General features: G+C 44.4%; 1 protein-coding gene across 4 annotated transcripts in view; it reads left to right on the top strand.

Annotated features, from left to right (window-relative positions):
* Positions 1 to 19,916, top strand: part of PATL2 (PAT1 homolog 2) — a 392,378-nt gene that overhangs the window by 259,385 nt on the left and 113,077 nt on the right. For all 4 annotated transcript variants that reach the window (XM_086933507.1, XM_086933508.1, XM_086933506.1 and 1 more), the window contains 3 exons: positions 717 to 770; positions 11,902 to 12,053; positions 12,277 to 12,436. In XM_086933507.1, coding sequence (XP_086789633.1) covers positions 717 to 770; positions 11,902 to 12,053; positions 12,277 to 12,436 — 366 coding nt within the window. The remainder of the gene's footprint in view (positions 1 to 716; positions 771 to 11,901; positions 12,054 to 12,276; positions 12,437 to 19,916) is intronic.

Here is a 19,916-nt window from a genome sequence, read left to right as displayed (position 1 = left end):
TAGATTCCAGTCCATATAAATTGTCTTCCACTAGCACCAGTACACAATATTGTTTTCAAATCTTGTATTTTCAGTGATATGACCACCGAAGGCCCTGATTTTATATTAAGAATAGTGCTTTCAACAATACCATTTCCTGTTGAAAGGCAATATTTCTCTCCATGTGTTCCCATACCTGGTGTGTCACAGTTTGGTGCTTATTTCCCTCCATGTTAAAGAACAGTAGATGTTTCAGTGCCCAGGCTAATGTGCTGCACAGCTAAATACATATAAGGTCCCACAGGCAAGACCGAACTAGTTTCTTTCTGCCAGTGTTGCTAAATGTCTGCATTGCCAAAATCACATCTGCGCAGTCTTGATTCCTCGTCGTACTTCTGTTTTCTGCACTCTACATTTGTCACTCTTGCATGTTCTTTTGTATCCCTGCTTTCCCCCCCTGGTCACGGTTGTACTGCCTTTCTCTACCCTCCCACCGGCATAGATTAAGCACTGCTACTATCCCTGTGGTACCTACCCTTGTGTACCAAACGGTCCACTTGCACTATGGAAGAAATCCAAAGATTCTATATTAAAAAATTTAGATGTCTTAAATAAACCTCAAATGTAAACACAACAGCGTTTGAAGTGTTCAGCTACCGCTGACATTAAATATTGGGCACGGTGATTTACAGTCAAAATGCTCTGTGTAATGACGTGTTTTTTTCCTCTTTCTCCAGGATATTAAGGCGTTGGGTTACCAGAGGCTGAGGGTGCTTAAAGGCATTGAGAAGGTAAGATACATAAAAGTAGTTGGCAGGAGATTTGCTGACGTTTAATTTGCTCACAAAATGTATAATTATTTGAATCTTAATTTAGGGCCAGGGAAAACCTGTAAAAATAAAGAGTGACGTTTGGGAGTTAATCTTGATCATTGAAAACGTTGGGGGCAGTTATAAGTGGGCCCGTTGCTCATCTATTTCTGTCTACGCATGCATTAAAAATATGAGGTTTTTTTTCTTACTACTGCATGAAGTATGTGGTGGGGGGTACTCCAAAGGTAGAAATATAGTCCTTGGCATGGCACTGAGTAATGTGATTGGTTACACTAATGATTACCTCACTGTTCCCGCGCCATGAGCTCCATGTAATGATGATCCATGGGTGGTTGATTGTAGAGTGTGTGAACCTACAAGATCCTCATTGCCAGCCAGGAATGGGCCATGCCTCTGCAAGCTATTTGCAAACTGGCTGCTAGTGAAGGTAGTGTGAATTCTGATACCGTACCAAGCTGAGAATGTTTACTATGTGCTGTTTAGTTCTGGCCCGTGGACCACTTTAGTTGTGTTGGGAGTGATCCCTGTGGTACAGCACATATCAAAAAGCAACAACCAAAACGTGCACATCGGTACATGTAGGGAAAGGGGTCGTTTGACGGCCCCTTTCAGCTATTCGCAACAGTGGCTCATCTCGTTTAAGGCATTGGTTAGAGAGGCCACCCATCCGCGTTGGTATCGCACAATGGCTGTTTACAGATGTGGAAACTTGAAAAATAGTCCCTACTGATTCTGGCACCCAGTCTTGGCCATGCTGCCCTCATTCAGATCCTGTTTCCGTTCAATGCTTTTTGTTTGTTTTTCCCAAACACGCTTTTTGTTCTTTTTTTCTTTTTACCTTCCCTTCCAAGAGCAGTGAGCAGTTTTAGCAAGGTAAACTTAAACAAAGAAAAAAGTTGGCTGCATGTCATGGCACACACATGCTTGGCATACGCGTATATCACAACACAGGCATACTACTGGCAGTTATTTAGAATATGTTTTTTCCCATTCCAAGAAGGCTGTTGAGTACACACGTATTGATGCATGCTCAGTGTGCCTGGGGAATAGTAGCGCCAGTGCAAACAAGCATTGGCATAGCGAATGGTGTCCAAAGCTTGTTTATTACATCTAGCATCAGCCACAAATGTTCACGTTTCTCAAAAAAGCATTGGGTAGACCTAGCTAAATACAGGGGCTTTCTGGCGCCTTTCTACGTCCATTGGTCTGTTGTGTGTCATTCATATCTTGCTTCTGCCTACCACACAACACAGGGCAACAGATCAGCCAACTTCTGCTCTTGTTTGCCCTCTGTGTGAGTGACCGCTTTCTACCCAAGCACAATATTATGATCCACAGTGAAAATAGTCTCCTTCAAGGTCAGGTTTGAGTGTACCAAGGTTTTATTTTTTTATTTTTGTGAGGGTCTTGCAGTTATAAGGACAATGATGCTGGGCCATGGCTGCTAGGCCTGCTGTGTCATATCCCAAATGGGCACTGCAGTTGGCGCTCAACTTTTAATGGGCTTTAAAACCATGTGTAATCTTGGGTGGCCATTTTTTAATGGTTGTTTTAAGTGTAGCTATTCAATGACTTTTTCCAAGGCCTAGCATGCCACTTCCTCCCCCCACTTTCCGCTAATACTAATACCACAGAAGCACAGCCTCTCCTCTAACCGATATTCTGTCCCAGGTCTCCCCTGTAATTGTTGTTTGCCATTACTGTGCCAGCGTTTGTAAGCATTGTTTCTACTGTTTTATCACTGTATTTGGCCCCACTTTGAATTCCTGTTTCCATTTTGTTTTTTTTGCCATTTTTTATGCCCCCTGCCCTCCTGCCAGACCTTTACACTTCCCATGGTTACTTATGGAGGTCGGTGTGTGGTCACGTTGCCAGCACGCCACAGGCAAGCCCATCTACACCAGACTGTGTTTAGAACCAGGAACCCTGGCCCTGCAGTCCTGCGCAGCTACACCACTGTCAATCTCCAAACCCTGGACACCTCAACAACCACCACTGCTGCTGCACATCCACACGCATCACCAAAGAACCATTCTCCTGCCAACACTTCTGCTTCACCTACAGGATAGAAGCAGAACACCACACCAGAGACACCACAAACATGATCACCCCCACTCTGTCGACCAGAGCCAACACAGGCAACCTCCAGTGCCTCTTACTCAATGCTCTATCACTCAGCAAACCTGCCATGGAAATTTGGAACACTATCTCTTTCCTCACCCCAGATGTCGCCATCTTCAAGGACACCTGGCTGAATTCCGCCTCCTCACCAGACATCGCCATCACCCTGAAGGATACAAAATAACACAATCGGACAGACCAACATGCATGGAGGTGGAATTGCCGTCATCTAGAAGGACACCATTTGATGCACAACCTCCTCAGACGACCCTACTACCATTATGGGACATCTCCATTACAGACAGACAGAAAAAGCACCATCAGAGGCACCCCTGCCTACAGACCACTTGGACCACACACACCATTATTCTGTGATGCCATCCCCCGACTTAAAATGCCCCAACCGACTCAAAGCACTACGTCTTTCCAAGGGATCTCCACTTCCAACTCCATGACATCAATACTATCTTCCTCCTAGAGGACATGGACAACATTTGCCACAAGCAACCGGTCACTGACCCCATCCCACATCGCAGGAGAGACACTCTACCCCTTCGCTTGTAGCGACCGTCAAATACAGCCATGCTACACAGCTTGCCTATACATACCATTACAGCATCCACTTCACCATCTCAAGATTCACCAACACAGGCACCATGCCCCACAGCGCCACACGCAGAGACTGGAAAAGGACATCAGAAAAACAGTGGATAGTTCTAAGCTCCCACCTCCCAATCCCATCATCTGACCCAAATCAAGCAGCAAAAATCCTCTCCTGGTGGATCATAGAATGTGCAACACACAAACCCAACACCAAAGGACTGCCCAAAACATTTGTCTGGTTCACAGAGTAATTGAAGTCCACCAAGTGCATCAGCCAGCTACTAAAAAGGAAGTGGCGCATCTGCAGGGAAACCGAAGACCGCATCGGCTTCAAGACAGCCCTCAAACATTACCACCATCCCCTGCAAGAAACAAAAAAGAATGCCCTAGCAGACTGCATTGAGGCCTGCTCCAATTGCAGCAAGGAAGTCTTCGCCATTGTGCAGTATTTCTCCAGTCCCACTGCCACTAACATGAAACCTTCAAAATTGTGCGGCACTCTGGCAGACTTCTTCCACAACAAAATCTTGGCCATCTATGAGCACTTTGAACCCCAACCCTCTGCTGCCAACAGTATCTACCAGCCCATACACATACAAGCGGAACACTTCCACATCCAATGGGACATCCTCACCATGCAAGACCCCATCTCCATCACAAGTTCTGTGCATTCAGGAGCAACTACAGACCCCTGCCCCCACCACGTATTCAACCTTGGAAACAAGACAATATGCGACAAACTCAGGAAGATCCTGAACACCTCCATCACATTTGTCTCCTTCCCTGAAGACTTGAAAGACGCCGCAGTGAGACCTCGCCTGAAATAAACCCTCTGCTGATCCAACCGACCAATAACTATGGCCAATCTCTCTGTTCCCATTTGCAGCTAAGGTCCTCAAAGTGATGAACAAGCAATTCACCCACCGCCTGGAGCACCTTACCCTCCCGGACATCTTCCAATCTGGATTTCGAGCCAACCCCAGCAACATAGCAGCCACCGATGCCATCCGGACCATTCTGGACTGTGGTTAAAGGGCGGCCCTCAACCTTCTGGATTGATCAGCCGCTTTCAACAGTCACTCATCACACGTTGATCATCCGACTCCACCACATAGGTATCCAGGGACACACCCTCAAATAGATAGCTACATTTCTCTCCGGAAGAACTCGAAGGATCTGTCTCACACCGTTCACATCGGAGCCCAAGAAGATCTATGAAGTCACACGAGGTTAGTCACTCAGAGCCTCACCCTCTTCAAAACCTACATAACTCCCCTGGCACACACCGTCAGATCACACAGGCTCAACATCTCACATGCCAACAACACACAACTTATCTCGCTGACTGAAGACCCTTCCACTGCAAGAGGCAACTTTCACACCAACATGCTGGATGTCACCAACTAGATGAGCAACAACTGTTTAAAACTCAACATGGACAAGATGGAAGTCCTCCTCTTTAGGAACGTCTTGCTCTGGTATTACGCAAGATGGCCTGTGTGTCTCTGCCCACCACCAGCCCCAACAGACCAGGCCTGCAAACAGTATCGTCATGGATAGCAAGCTCTTGATGGAAGAACAGGCCAAGAGCAGCCTCCTCTTTCTGTTTTCACACCCTCCGCATGCTTAGCAAGATCTTCAGGTGGCTCCCAGTCAACACCAGAAGGATCGTCACATAGGCCCTGGTCACCAGCAGGCTGGACTATGGAAACGCACTTTATGTAGGAATCACGGCACACCTCCAAAAGAAACTTCAGACAATACAGAATGCAGTGGCAAGACTCTTCCTCGACCTGCCCAGAAGGACCCACATCACACCCCACCTCAGGAATCTATAGGGATACAGAAGAGATGCCAATTCAAGATGCTGACCCACACCTACAAAGCCCTACACAATGAAGGACCAACATACCTCAACTACTGACATTGCCGCAAATAACCAGACACCTTTGTTCTGCCTATCGCCTCCCCGCATGCATCCCCTGGGTCTGTCAAACCAACAGCAGAGGACACTCCTTCTCACACCTGGCAGCCAAGACCTGGACCTTCCTCCCCCTGCACCTCTTGATGGAAAAACGGGCCAAGAGCCCTGCAAATGACCTGGACAACAGTGGTCCAGTGTCGAAGCAACGTCTGCCAGGACCACACCATGTGGAAAAAGCCTGAATCATCTGCATGGCTTCTTGGACAGTCCAATGCCGCACCGGGGAACATTGCATGTGTTTGTTGCGGGGTGACCTAGGCCCTGTGTAGATAGTAGAACTGAATAAGCTTGAAGCAGGCATTCATAGACGCCCTTGGAGTGAGCTCCAGTGCCCTCCTCCAAGCGTATCACACAGGTGTTAGCAAGTCCTCCTTCCAGTGCAGACACAGACCTGTCTAGTCCATCTGTGCCCCCTTCAGCAGTGCACTGTAAAGCAGCATGACTTCCCTTGCCCAGCCCGTGATGAGAAAGATGTAATGCAAGCATTCGTGCTCTGGCGGTTCTGCAACCTCTGCTTCACCACTCACATATCCCATGCAAAAGAGCTCCATGGAGCAAAAGTGCCCCACTCGGTGGTCATATGTCTCCTGAAGATCCAAGAAAGGCCAAATAATGCCCCCCCTGCCTCCCAAATAAGTCATCCAGGTCCGCGCTCCCTGCCATCATCCACAGTTGAAGCCCCCACCATTTCCTCCAACCGCCCCTAACGCCGGGCAGACGGCAACAGCAGCTTGTACTTGTATGGTAATTTAGTACACGTCCTCTATAGTGCCCTAGCCCAAATGAAGTGCGCCGTTCCAATCATTACATTAATATCTTGCACCATGAAAGCAGGCATGGGTTTCCTCAAAGTGCCAGTCAATTGTTCTTTGGAGGGTAGGCCACATTTTTGATGGCCTACACAGTCTCAGTATAGACCTGCAGTGAGCCAACCCCTACAGCTCTGCCTCCATACATTAAAGTCCGATATCGGTCACAGCCGTGCCAACAACAAGCACAGCTTCTAGTGCATCACAAGGCGCTGCAAAGTGCCCCAATATAGCATCAGTAGGATACCATCCAGTTCTTGAAAGAACTTCAACGGAACCTCCACTGGGACGGCCGAGAACAGTTACAGGCAACACTACCATTTTGGAAATAGCCACCCAGCCTCCAACCGACAACGGTAGAGCGGTCCAAAAGGCCACTAAAAATTATAAGGTGGCAATGGTGCAGCATAAATTGCCCTCTTAACACAAGTCCGCTGTGCAGTAAATGATTACCCCCAAATACCAAATGGTGCTGGAATCCTCCCGCAGCGTCGGGGCAGACTGGATGGACCTTCACCCCTCGTGGTCACCTCCAAGAGGGTAGACCAGACTTGTCCCAATTGACTTCCAGACCGGAGTGGTGCCCGATATTCTTCTAAGCAGACACAACACCCCCAAAATCTGTGTCTTCCCCTGTCCTATCCAGGAGCATGTCATCTGCATACAAGGAGAGATAACGAGAGTCAGAAGAAAGTTGTAAAAACCCCCGGAATGTACCCCCGTCAGACCGTCCGGGCAAACTGTTCCATATGAGGAGACCAAGGGCATCCCTGACTGGTGCCCTGCTCCACTGCCCATGATCCTGATATCACCAAGCCAGTGCGGACCCTAGCCAACGGGCTAGTGTATAAATGTTTGGTTCATTTGACAAAGGATAACCCAAAGCTCATGCCAAAAAAAGTGACATATAAAAACTCCCAGCAGAGCAATTCTGCTGGTCCGAAGCAAAAATCAGCTGACCAATCTTGGATATGGTGCTACGAGTAGGAATAAAGCCGTCTTGGTGAACTAGAGCACATATGGGGGAGTAGTTGGTCTCCAGTACTTTGCTCAGTTTCCTGTTAGGTTAAGCATCAAAAGGGGCAATACAAATCGAGTACTGGGTCCTTATCCTTCTTAGGTAGGGACACAATAGTGGCCTCATGCAAGGAGGGAGGATTACCCGCACCCGGAAGTCATTAAAGAGGGAGGCAAGCTTAGGGACACACCCCGCTAGCTTAGGGACAAGCCCCACTGCACACATAGAGTAGAAATTTACGGGCAGGTCATTCGACCCAGGGACTCTTCCTGCCCCCCCAACAAACCTTGCCATCTCCTTAATCGCAACCCACACTTCCTACTTTGTGATATCCGCACCCAATTGAGCTGCTACTGTGTAGGCAAAGGGTACAAGAGCGGAATTTGCAATGTAGTTCACCATAGCTTCCTCACTACCCCATCGCTCTCCATCGAAATGGACTAAAGTTGTATTGATCCCCTCTTGAGCAAAGACTTCTTGCCCCAAAGTGTCTTGCACCAGGCCTGGAAAACAGTGTGCCCACACTCCCCACTCTGTAAGAGCCACGCAAGCATTCTGACTGACTTGTCTCTATCCACGAGGGGCCTGACCACATAGGCTCTATAATCAATAGGCTCCATAATCAAATTGCAGCAAACCTTCAATCAGATCGAAAACGTTCTTGTTCTCGTCCAGAGTGTACTCCCTACCCTCTGGGGTCCTCTCCTGCTCGCAGGGAAGAACAAGCACCGCTTCCTGCTGCTGAATTAGTGCACCTGCGCGTTCACCCCTACTTTGTTAGATGTGCAATATCCCCGAATTACCACTTTCATGACACCTAATGCGAGTAGCGCAAGATCACAGCGCAGCGGCGCAAGATCACAGCGCAGCGGCGCAAGATCACAGCGCAGCGGCGCAAGATCACAGCGGGCAGTTTGCAGTCCCTGTTTCCAATGTGGGCTGCCATCTTAAGCTGTGCTGAGTGCTCCATGCTGTCTCGCACTGCTGTTGTCTGGCTCTACTAGGCCGTCTGGAGGGCATCCGGGGGGAACCGCTGGGACCTCTGAGACCTGGATGTTAATCTGTGGGATGAGCAGGAGATGTGCAGTGGCTGAGGGTTTGCAGTTGGCGAGGAGCTTGGCTGTCTGGTTTATCATAAAGTGTAATAGAAGCCATTACAAGATGACAGTTTGCATACATGCGTGGCCATCTTTAAATGGTGTTTGTTATACTTTAACAGAAACCATTCAGAAGAAGCCAGAATTTTCAAAGCCAGCATCTCAGCAGCCAATGCCAGAACTCCTCACTTAGCTGGGTGCTCATTAGTGATGCATGGAGGTCCAGAGTAATCGGGCTAGGTACTATCCAAAGCAAGTTATGTCCTTCATCCCCTTGCATTGCCCTCAACCAATGGAGTGTGCACCCTATCATTGGCAATTGGTTAAGTAGTGGATGCCACCGCCCCTTTCTGCTGATTAGCCATGCAGATCTGCCCTTGTTGGCAATTTATTTCTATTTTAAAATGTTATTCATTGTTAAATATGTCCATGATAGAGAAGTAGATAGTCTGTTATCATACCTGACCCAGTTTCCTTTCGCAAATTGGCTTATTTCATCAGAGCCTCACAAAAGCTTATTGTTTTGCACTAACAGTTTACCCTGCCAGTGAAGCCATGTTGATGCCATTTCCTCAGGCAACCCCATCCCACATATACATTCCTTTTTCCAGCGTTCACCAGTCCAGGTCTTTCCTCCATTGATGTAGTTTCATGGCCACAGTTGCCCTCCTCTGTCTGGCAATGTTTCTCCTTACCATTAATCTCAATCAGAAAAAAAATCTTCATATCTATTATGATCAATTCCTCCTCAACTATGTAGAATAAGCAACTTTAGGTCCAACTGGTAAATTTGCTGCAATAATCGAAGACTCGTTTCAACCCCCTCATTGTCCTTCCTCCCGAAGGACTAGATGGTTCAACAATCCCATATTGTATGGAAGTAGCTGCTTGGGTGTCCACAACCCCCTAAGGCAGAGGTTTGTGGGGGATTTCCCGATCTTGTCCCGGAGTATTCTGGTTAGGTAATCCCTAGGTAGCAATTAGAGTGGGACTAAATCCGGCTTTTATTGCACCCTTTCTTGGGGAGCTAATTGCCCTCTCGCACTCATCTCCCTCAAAGCAGCCTTTATCTTTCACCCATTGGTCCCTCAGATTTGTCAATAGGTTGAATTCATTAATAATCTTTTATATATGAGAAATGGAATAATGCCTTTAATGCGAGGAGTTTGAGTAATAACCTGTCTTTCAACTGGGATGCGTCCTCCAGGGTTTTTTTTCTATGTACACTGCAATAGCATGCCTCAGTTGCTAGTATCTAATTACTTCATTGTCAGCTAGTTCATACTCACTTTGTTGCTGTTCCCAAGAGTGCACGTCATTAACGCCTCCGTCTCACATATGCCCTATTTTGCTAATTCCCATTATGACACATTTGTGAAATCCTGTGTGCCTTCCTACTTCAACACATCACTGTCACATATTGAGGTTTATTTTCCTTGTTGGTAACCTAGGTTATACCTTTAGTGTAAATGTACAGGAATTTATATAGCGCAAATCACCGAGCGGTTTCTAAGCGCTTGCTTAGGGAACCCGTCCTGGTATTCCCCTGTGATCTAACCCCTGCAGGGTATCCGCAAGGTGAAAGCCAGGCATCCCGCCGCGAGGGGCCGTTGTGGAGATTAAGCAAGCTATTGCCCAGAGTCGCAGAGTGTGAACCCGTGAATCGAGTAGGCACCGGAGCGAGAATTGTCGAGTCCATGGACATTTTAGGATTCAAGACCCCGCAGAGCCGGGAATTGAACCCTGGTCCCGGGCTGACCTCTGCTTCCAGGTCTGCCTCCTCTAACCAGTGAGCCACACTTCTCCACAAGTTAGTGTAATTGTTAATGTAAACTAGAAAAATGTATAGAAGTGCAGGAGTAAATGTTAAATCGATGGTTCAAAACCTAGTGTCCCATAGTCTTAAAAAGAACCTGAGCAAATCAATGCTGCTACACTCAACACCCAATCGAGCATTAAAATTGCTACTGTTCCTGCTACGATGGGAAATTGAGGCGTTCGGATGTCTAGGCATATTCACTACATGACCAAGAAGGTGAATACACAATTTATTTGGGAAGTGATGAACTTGTTGAGTCTGCGCTCTTCTAGCTAAAACTCTCACTGTGTTTGTTGGGCCTAAGAGCTCTGTCTAAGTATTTCTTCCCAGGTACTTATGTGTATTTCAAAGTTGTTTGAATCTCCACACCAAAAATACTTCAGAGATTGATACTATCCTGATATCCTTCATGTGGGGACAGAAACTAAGCGGAGTCAAACTATCATTATTCCAGCTGACCCGAGAGGAAAGGGCTTTAAAGGTTCTAGTCCTGGAGATATCATTTTGTGGCCCAGCTCCGATTTGTATTGCGTTCGCTCTTTGAAGTAACCTAAATATAGATAGCTCCTAGATAGGAGGACATGGGTAAAGTGACTTCCTATTTTAGCTGGCACACATAGACTTAACATTAACTTACTAGATGCAGTTGACCTGCATCCGTGTAAGCAAAGCACCAAGCTGATAAATGCTAGCGCCTACCCCAGAAGTTCCTCTGCAGGGTGTCGATATTTGGCAAAGTCTGGAAGGAGATGGTGTGCTGATACGTAGGGGCTGGATGTAACACAGTGGGAGATTTGTACCAGAATGACAAGTTCAAGTGTATCACACTAACGCAGCCAAGGATACAAAAGACTGTCTCCAGATGCCCCAAAAGGCTGCCTTAGATTATCGTGACATTGCATAACATGAATGGCAATGAAAAGTAAATTACTCTCATATCTAACTTGTTCTGATCAATACAAGAACAGAGGTGAGGAGGGCAATGCATAGAGGGAAATGGGACGGTGATGGAGAGTTCCCTGATTGACAATGATCAAAGACCAGAGCTATAGGCAGATAAGTCTTTCATAGTGCTGGATTTAAACTTAAGCAAGTTATTTCTTATACTGAACCTGCATGCTTTCAGTGATTCGCCATAAAATATATCCACACAGGTAAGACTACCCCAAGTGTAGAGCACAGTATGCGACCTCTACTAAATGGCTGTTTGTTGAAATGATGGCAAATGTAGTCCGTAAAGCCTTTGGGGCATGGCTACCGTATTCCTGCCTAACGAAAAAGAGGAAAAAGCAGCAGCGCTCATGGTTAGTAAAGTGTAGGATAACCATTAAATGGCTTGACTCGTACATTCCCCGGTTGAGATTGGTGGAAGAATGTAGAAGAGCAGTAACGAGCAGAGGATTGATCACAGCAGAGGTGAGTGACAGGAGGGAGATATTGCGGAATGCAGATTGTTCTGGCAAGCTCTTCTGTAATGTATTCCGAAGAGTATGAACCCTGGAGGGTGAAGGAGGAATCTCAATATCATGCTTTCAAACTTTAGTAGTAGAAGATGAAGTAAAATCTATTTACCCTTTTTGAAAGATTTAGCACAGTGCAACATTGACCTGAAAGGGTGTCTTTCTCTTGTTTTTGCAGATGTTTATGATGATGCTGGAGGTGGAAGAAGCAGAAAAGAAAATGGTCCTTGTTCCGGAGGACCAACGCTCCTGGTTCCTTGATAAACAGAATCATAGGGTGGAAAGGATCTACCATGCGTTGAAAGTTGAGGAGTGCGTTAACAGCATAGAGTAAGTGATGTGGAATAACTATTTTGCTTTACTTGTGGCATCTATAAATCGGTGAATGAGACCTAGCAGCATGTCTAAACTTCATGGGTTTTCTACAGGTGGTGTACAAATTTATTATTAAATAGGCGAGGACTTGGCTGATGATCTGAATAGAAAATTCTTGCAGTTTGACTTTTTCTTTATTTTTTCTTAAATTTTTTTTTGTTTTTTTTTTGGGGTTCAGTGAATCAGAGGATGAATTTCTCCAGTCCTTGGCTGTTGGGAAAGGCAAAAAACTGATTGCCCGGTTGGTCCCGTATTTACAAAGCAAACAGGCAGCGCTGATTCTCATGACTGTCGCCCAGCACTTGACGTTTCTCATAAAAAAAGACCTGGCAGAAGAGGTAACATTTAATACTTTACAGGGGGACGGGCGTTCTGAGGGAAGACTGGTTGATTGTAGGGCATTAAAGCGACAGCAAATAATTTACTTTAACGTATATTGTGATTGCTAACAGTGACCTGACACCTAGGACTATTTGAAAATTTCACATTTTAGTAATTTTCTTTCATTCTAGCTTTGACATCTGAGATCCAAAATAGTTTTGCTAAAGGTATTTGTGTATGTATGTTATATGTATGTGTGTGATATGTACAATTATTTGGGGGGGCTAAGGATATGCCGGGGCTGCAATTAATCTCCTTTGTTCAACTAATCGAGATGATAGTTTTTAGTTATTTGTGTAAGACCTAGTTTGCTACTACCATCACTTGTAAATGGGAATTCATAAGTTATCTGACAGAGTTCAAGAAAATTTGATGCTTCTCTGAAAGAGTTCAGTTGATAAAAATATCCTTGTTCGGATTGAGTTTCACCTAGGAACATTACACACTTTTTAGGTTGAGTCTAGGGTCAGCTTGCATGCGCTGCTCTGTGAGGCATGCAGTTATCGCTCTGTGGAGTTTGAACACACTTACCACTTATTTTATTAGTTGGTTGGTCAGCTTTTTCAAATTGCTTTGTGGTCATTGGTGAACATTGTGCATTTGTGCCACCTTGTGGCTGGTTTGTTACCACACGTAGGACTGACCCTGCTACATGGTTCATTTCACTAGTGGCCACATGTTTTGTTTCACTGCGTTCATTTTTTAAGGCACAGGTTTCCCTTAAGACGTGTTGATACTTTCACAGTGCTGGTGTGCGTTAGTAGCTGATGGAATGTTCCGTATGCCTTCGGTCTCCAGCTCTTGGTTAAGGACTTAATTTCAAAAGGCTTTTTACACACAAATGTGCTGCTTAAAACCCACTCCAGATTTGCAGCTTGACCCGTCATCCCCCCACTCATGCTCCTTGTTTCAGTGGCTACATGCATTTATATTATCTTTGCTTCCTCCCTCTGGTGCGGACTATGCCTGAGGGGACTGGGTACAGCCAGGAACGATCTGCAGTCTTTTTTTTTTCTTTTCCACAACAGAGGTCCTCATACAACACGGACATAACTGCTGCCTCCTCCTTCACCTCAGACCCCACTTGCCCCAGCTCAATAGAGGCTTAACATTCCAATCAGCATTAGAATGTATTTATTTCTCAAAGGAAAGGACTGTGCAGCTGTGTTTTGTTTTTTACATAAATAAACCTTAGAGGCCTTTTCGGTGATGGCTTGTTAAAGTAGGCATAACTTTTTGGTCACCCTCCAGTTTTATTGATTGAACTAGCTGTACCCGGCCACGCATTGCTGTGGCTCAGTCTGGTTAAATGGAAGAGAAAGAAAAAAGTAAGCGCTCGTTTCTAATGTTTCATTTCACAATGCTTGTGGGTATACAATGTTTTTGTCCATCCTAATATATGTAGACTATTGTCTATAAGAGTACCTTGTATTTGTTGCGCAGCAACCAAATTGATAGGGTCTGTTCGGCCTTTCGATTACAAACATGCGCGTATTGGAAACCAAGGTTGTGTATATATAAATACGCAGTAATGTAGCAAAGTGAACCAACTCCTCCCCCCCCCCCTCCCTCCACCCACTTCCCGGTCTGCCACCCTGACACCACCTGTCCATCCTAATATATGTGACTATTGTCTCTATGCGTCCTTTCTTAATGTTGACAAGTGAACCAACTCCTCCCCCCCCCCCTCCCTCCACCCACTTCCCGGTCTGACGCGTTAATGTTGCAAAGTGAACCAACTCTTCCCCCCTCCCTCCACGCACTTCCCGGTCTACCATCCTTACTGTCCATCCTAATATCTGTAGACTATTGTTTATATGCGTCCCTTGTATTTGTTGCGCAGCAACCAAATCAATAGGGTCTGTTCGGACTTTCGATTAAAAACACGCGCGTATTGGACACGCACATATTCGAAACCAAGGTTGTGTATATATAAACACGCGCTAATGTTGCAAAGTGAACCAACTCCTCCCTCCCCCCCCCCCCCCTCCCTCCACCCACTTCCCGGTCTGCCATCCTGACACCAACTGTCCATCCTAATATATGTAGACTATTGTCTCTATGCGACTATTGTAGTTGTTGCGCAGCAACCCAATCAATATGGTCTGTTCGTCCTTTAGATTAAAAACACGTGCGTATTTGACACACGTATTCGAATCCAACGTTGTGTATACATAAACACTTGCTTATTCTAATTCAACGGTGTCAAAATTTCAAATCAATCGGTGAAGAACATTCGTAGATTTAAGATTTTTATCAAACGCACATTGACATTTTTATGTGTTTGTGCTTTCGATTAAAAACACGCGCATATTCGACACGCGCGTATTAGAATCCTTTGTTGTGTGTAGAAAAACACGCGCGTATTCGAATGCAACGTGTCAAAATTTCAAAGCAATCGCTGAACTTTCGGCGCTGAACTTTCGGAGATTTGAGATTTTGCACAAACGAACACCTACATTTTTATTTATATAGATTGTTCATTAGTGTTTACTTTTTGCATTGAGCCTTTTTTTACATTATTTTAATTTCAATGTGAACAAGTGTTTTTTTTGTTTTTTTCGTTGGGCGATGTTTTCTGGGGCAGGCGACGCGTTTGTTTTGCAGTATGCTACTCCGCATCTTATATTTTTAGTTGGTTTCTATAAAGAACTGACAAAATTAATTTTCACACTTGAGTAAAACTTCGTTTATTTGGAGTTTACAATTATTTTGCCTTACGATTACTGAGAGTGCAAACAGCCACTAGATCAGTGGAGGGTGCCATGGAATGCGCGTGGCATGGCAGGGTTGAAAAATATAAAAAGCAACTAAAAAATCCACATACCTTTTTCCGATGCAGCAGTCTGTCGTTCCTTCCCTTCCTGGCACGTCAGGATCTGGGAAGCACCCGGGCTGTCCTAATTCAATCACCTGCAGCATTGTGATTGGTCTGAGCGCTGTGGTTTGGCACTCGGATGGAGACTGGGGTCTTGGGCATGTTCTCCACCAGGCTGTGTAATGCAGCCTGTTGGGGAACATGCTAAGTATGCATTACACTTTGGCCAGCCAAGATGACTTGGCAAGCAGTCATGCGCACTTAGAGCGTGTGCACTCACCATCCTCCCAGGCTTCAAGCCCCGCCAGAACCCAGCGCAGTAGCAAAGATAAATAAAATTACAAAGTTGTATCCTTATCTTTTTCTTTTATTCTGCTCTCAGAGCAGTGGGGCAACGCTTCGCCGCTTTCACGCAGGAGCTGCCCCGGCACTAGATAAAGCTCCCATCTGTCTCCAGCAGAACATTAATCGCCAAAGTTACCTTTACAATTTTGTTCGCTGAAAACGTCTGGACACATGGACATGTTCTTTGCAGCAGGCATCTTAATCCTCTGCGCTACTTTACGGCCTCGTAATGTGGCATCTGTTGATTCACCCCTAATATCCATCTGCTGCTTATGTTGCAATTCAGGTACTATTTCTCAATATCCACCCTCCCATTGTTTATGCCCCTCCCACATAACAAAAAAATATATATAACAAACCAGCAGTAAAACAAGCCACAAGAAGTTGAAAGAATTTCATGGACAAAAAATGTAACAAATATATCTTATAGTTTTTAATACAATTGTTCAGTTGTACATATTGTCTTGATTACATAGACGTTAAGTAAAATGCTTAGAAAAATGTTTTATTGTAACTTTTCAGCATGCTCCACAGCAGACACACTGCTCTACAAATAACTTAAAACATTTGCAAAGCCAATAGCTCTGGCTAAACACTTTTGGCTATGCCAATGCTTGTTATCTTCTGGGACCACAGTGATCCAGTGAATCTGGCTGTGGTGGCCTAAGGTCATTTGCATATCTTCAAAACCTGTTCCTGTTCCAGAAAGGAAGAATGTTGTTCACAACTCCATGAAGTGACTTTTGTCTTGGTAACTATTGGAGTCTTGCAAAACTGGTGTGTAGTATTGCTGATTTCCTGTTTGAATATGGCTACTTTTAGTTTAGATTTTAAATTTATTTGAGCTTTCTGTGACACAAGATTTCAATCTTGTATAAATGTTATTGCAATAGTCCTACCTTCACTGTATCATGGCTCCAGGAGGCATTGTGTGTAGAGTGCTATAGAATGAGTAATATGTTACCTGTGTAAAGTGCTTGATGGGTTTGTGATGCATGAGCATAGTTACAAAACACCATCTGAGTTAAGAGACTGTGTAATGAACTTTGTGTATGAAAGCCCATCGGCTGTGTTGAGAAATGTACATTTTTATATAATGCAGTGTTGGTAGTTTTAAAAGACTACATAATGTCCAGTAGCAGAGGTGGCTCCTGACTCTGCTCGTGGCTGGTACCATTTTTGTGTCCCTCCACTCTTCTGTGGTTTTTCCATATCCGTTTACTGTAACACCCTTAGCTTTCAAAAGGGGTCAGTGCTGGTAATTCCTACAGTTTTAGAGCTCTACAGACTTTGACTCTGGATAATGTAGCCGTGTTAGCTGTGAGTTTCTCAAGCCTCTCGCGTACCCAACTATCCAGATATACAATTATTTTTTGTCCTTAATTTCCCAAACTAGTGAGCAGATTTACTATAAATTATACAAAACGCATTATCTGCAGATAAAGATCTAGCTTCCTGACTAATTTGTTGTATTTCTGTTTAGCAGATTTTGCTGTAGCCTGTCTTGAAGTCTGTGAAAAATGCATGCAAGTTGGCATTTTGTGACAAACCCCCCCACCTTTTTTTTTTCTCGGTGCCCGCTTGATAAATCACCCCGAAATTTTCCAGGAAGCTGAGTTGAATAAACTTTTTTTTTATTGGAAAGTTTTGTGAACATTTGCCAAAAGGGCCTAAGTTATTGGCAAACCAAAAAACGCTGTTTCTGTGGAAAAGCAGACCTAACCACTATCTAGTGGAGGCCGCTACTAGTTTTTTTAAATATATACATATAATAAAGGCCAGAAAATATAACTTACCCTGAAAACATTTGTGTTGCATACCTTGCCATCAGAAAAGAAGTTTAGTCCACTTCATTCATCAAATAAAATATATTTCTGTAGACAAATATTAAGTATGTAGGTATTTGAGCTGTGTAAAGGAGGCTTGTAATGTAATGCATGTATGATTTAACTAGAGCTCTTAAGATGCCAACGTATTACTTACATCAAACTGAAAATCTACATTATTCTAATTGGATAGGATAGTTGAATAAGCCCAAAGGTTATCTGCCCATTAAATCCAAACATTAGTTTCCAGTTTTACTTGTGTATGACTTTTGACTTCGAACCATCTCTAACTGAATAATTAACATGGTTCTTTGACTGGAACCCTTCACTAGATATCCTGTCAGTCTTCATAAAAAATACATAATCCATATCAGATACGTTAGGTTGCAAAAGTGGGGCCATTTGTACTTTGTGACTTCATGGCCATTGCACTAAAGTTTTTCCCATAATTGCAAATGTTTAAATAACCAGTATTTCGCCAAAGGCTTCATATCTAACAATCTGTGTAAGGGTCTATATTGAAGATTTCTTTTTAAAACCTCTTTAGTTAACCACCTGTGACCACAATAATACTGTAAGTGAAAAGAAAAGTTGTACTATAGCAGATAAAGTACAGACTCCAACCCTATCGTTCTCATCAGATTGCAGTGCGGTGTTGGAGTTCCAAAGGGCCACCTGTAAAATAACATTGGATCATGTATATATAATTTGCAGCCTTTCTGGACAGCTATCAATGCAGTTTTATAGAATAGTCCATCATTGACCGCAATTTTGTAGAATTTATTGCAAAATTTATATTCAACTAAAAGTATCTAGATGGAAATCTAATTGTCTTTCAATAAAAAATTGTATATTTGTTGCAGTGACTGACATTCCTAACAGACTTGAATCCTGTTTGTCACCTGTTGCTCGTAAAATGGGTTGGTAACAGATTCACCTTCAATCTTTACAATAATCCTGATTATCATTAGATTATTGAGCTTACATTGAGATTTTTGAAGATGTTTGTGTAAACCGATTCATCCTTGTGTATACATTTAAGAGACAGTATCAGTATGTTCAAAACCCCCAGAAAATGACGCTACATGTCTTTCAGAAATAATCATATGCTAATAGCACAATATTTTTAATCAGCTGAAGTTTGATCACAAGGCTAAATTAGACTATGAATTTCTGTTAGAACTTACATGATTCTGTCAGCACATCTAGTTTGAAGTCAACCAGATAGCACGGACAGCTGTACGAGATATACTGCCAGTTGCCTGACTATTTGGGCGCCGGTATCTCGAGCTGTTGTTTTTATTAAAAAATTAATTTTAAAAATTGCTGTACTGCTGCTAATTTCTACTCGGTTCTGTTTTTAGAAATTATGCCCGCATACCTGCACATAAAAAATCTTGCCACTTCACCTCGCAGTTTTAGCGAGCAGTCAGGATTGCTGGCTTTTTTTTTTTTTATCGCCATCTTGGGGGAAGATTGTTACCTCACCTGGGTCGCGCTCTAGCATTTGCCTGCCTGACTATTTAAGACAGGAAATGCAAGCGCGCAGCGGGCACGCTGATGGCACGCCAGAGGCAAGCCAGTCCGTGCCCGTCTGCGCACCAATCGCGCCCAGCGCCAGCCATGCTGCCAGTGGCAGCTTAAATCGAGGCATGATACAATACTTTAGGGAAGAGTTACTTCATATCGGTAAGAGGGACGGTGGGGGGGAACTCCCCACCACCTATTGCTATGGGACTAGACAGGGAGATCTTGAAGTGTGGGCTGATTACCATCAGATCCCTGATAAAGCACTAAGAAGAGGTGTCCAATTTGCTAGAGAATATGGACTTAGACGTCCTTTTTCTAACAGAGACTTGGGCAAGCCTGGATACTCTGGTAGAAATGGGCTTTGCCTGCCCAGCTGGATATAAAATACTTCACAAACCGAGGGTTGGTGGAAGAGGAGGGGGGGTCAGGTTAATTTTTAACGAAAGGTGGAATTTTGCACCTTTACAGATAGATGAAGTTATAGGGATGGAACTGCTAGGCTTCTCACTTCAAGAGGCCAAAGGCAGGATACTCACAGGGATGGTCTGTAATAGACCTCCGGGCTCATCTACCCACTATCAAACCCTATTTGACATAATTACTAACTTGAGTAGATCTCACTCCATAATGATTGTTCTAGGGTATTTTAATCTGTGGGATAGTGATAAACCTGATAGTCATCTGAGAGACCTAAGGCATACCTGTGAGAATTCTAACATTTATCAATTGGTCCATCAGCCGACTCACTCAGGAGGACATATCATAGACCTTCTGTTTGCAAACCAGAATGAGACTAAGGTGGTTGAGGTTTTGCCTCAAAATTGGACTGACCACTCCCTTATTCACTTTGACATCATGATATCTGGTGTAGAAGTTAGTAATATCTGGCCGGCACTCTATCAAAAGAGAAGAGAATGG

This window comes from Lissotriton vulgaris, chromosome 8 (assembly GCF_964263255.1).
Source record: "Lissotriton vulgaris chromosome 8, aLisVul1.2, whole genome shotgun sequence".
Classification (NCBI taxonomy): domain Eukaryota; kingdom Metazoa; phylum Chordata; class Amphibia; order Caudata; family Salamandridae; genus Lissotriton; species Lissotriton vulgaris.
This window is presented reverse-complemented; position numbering and strand designations above follow the sequence as displayed.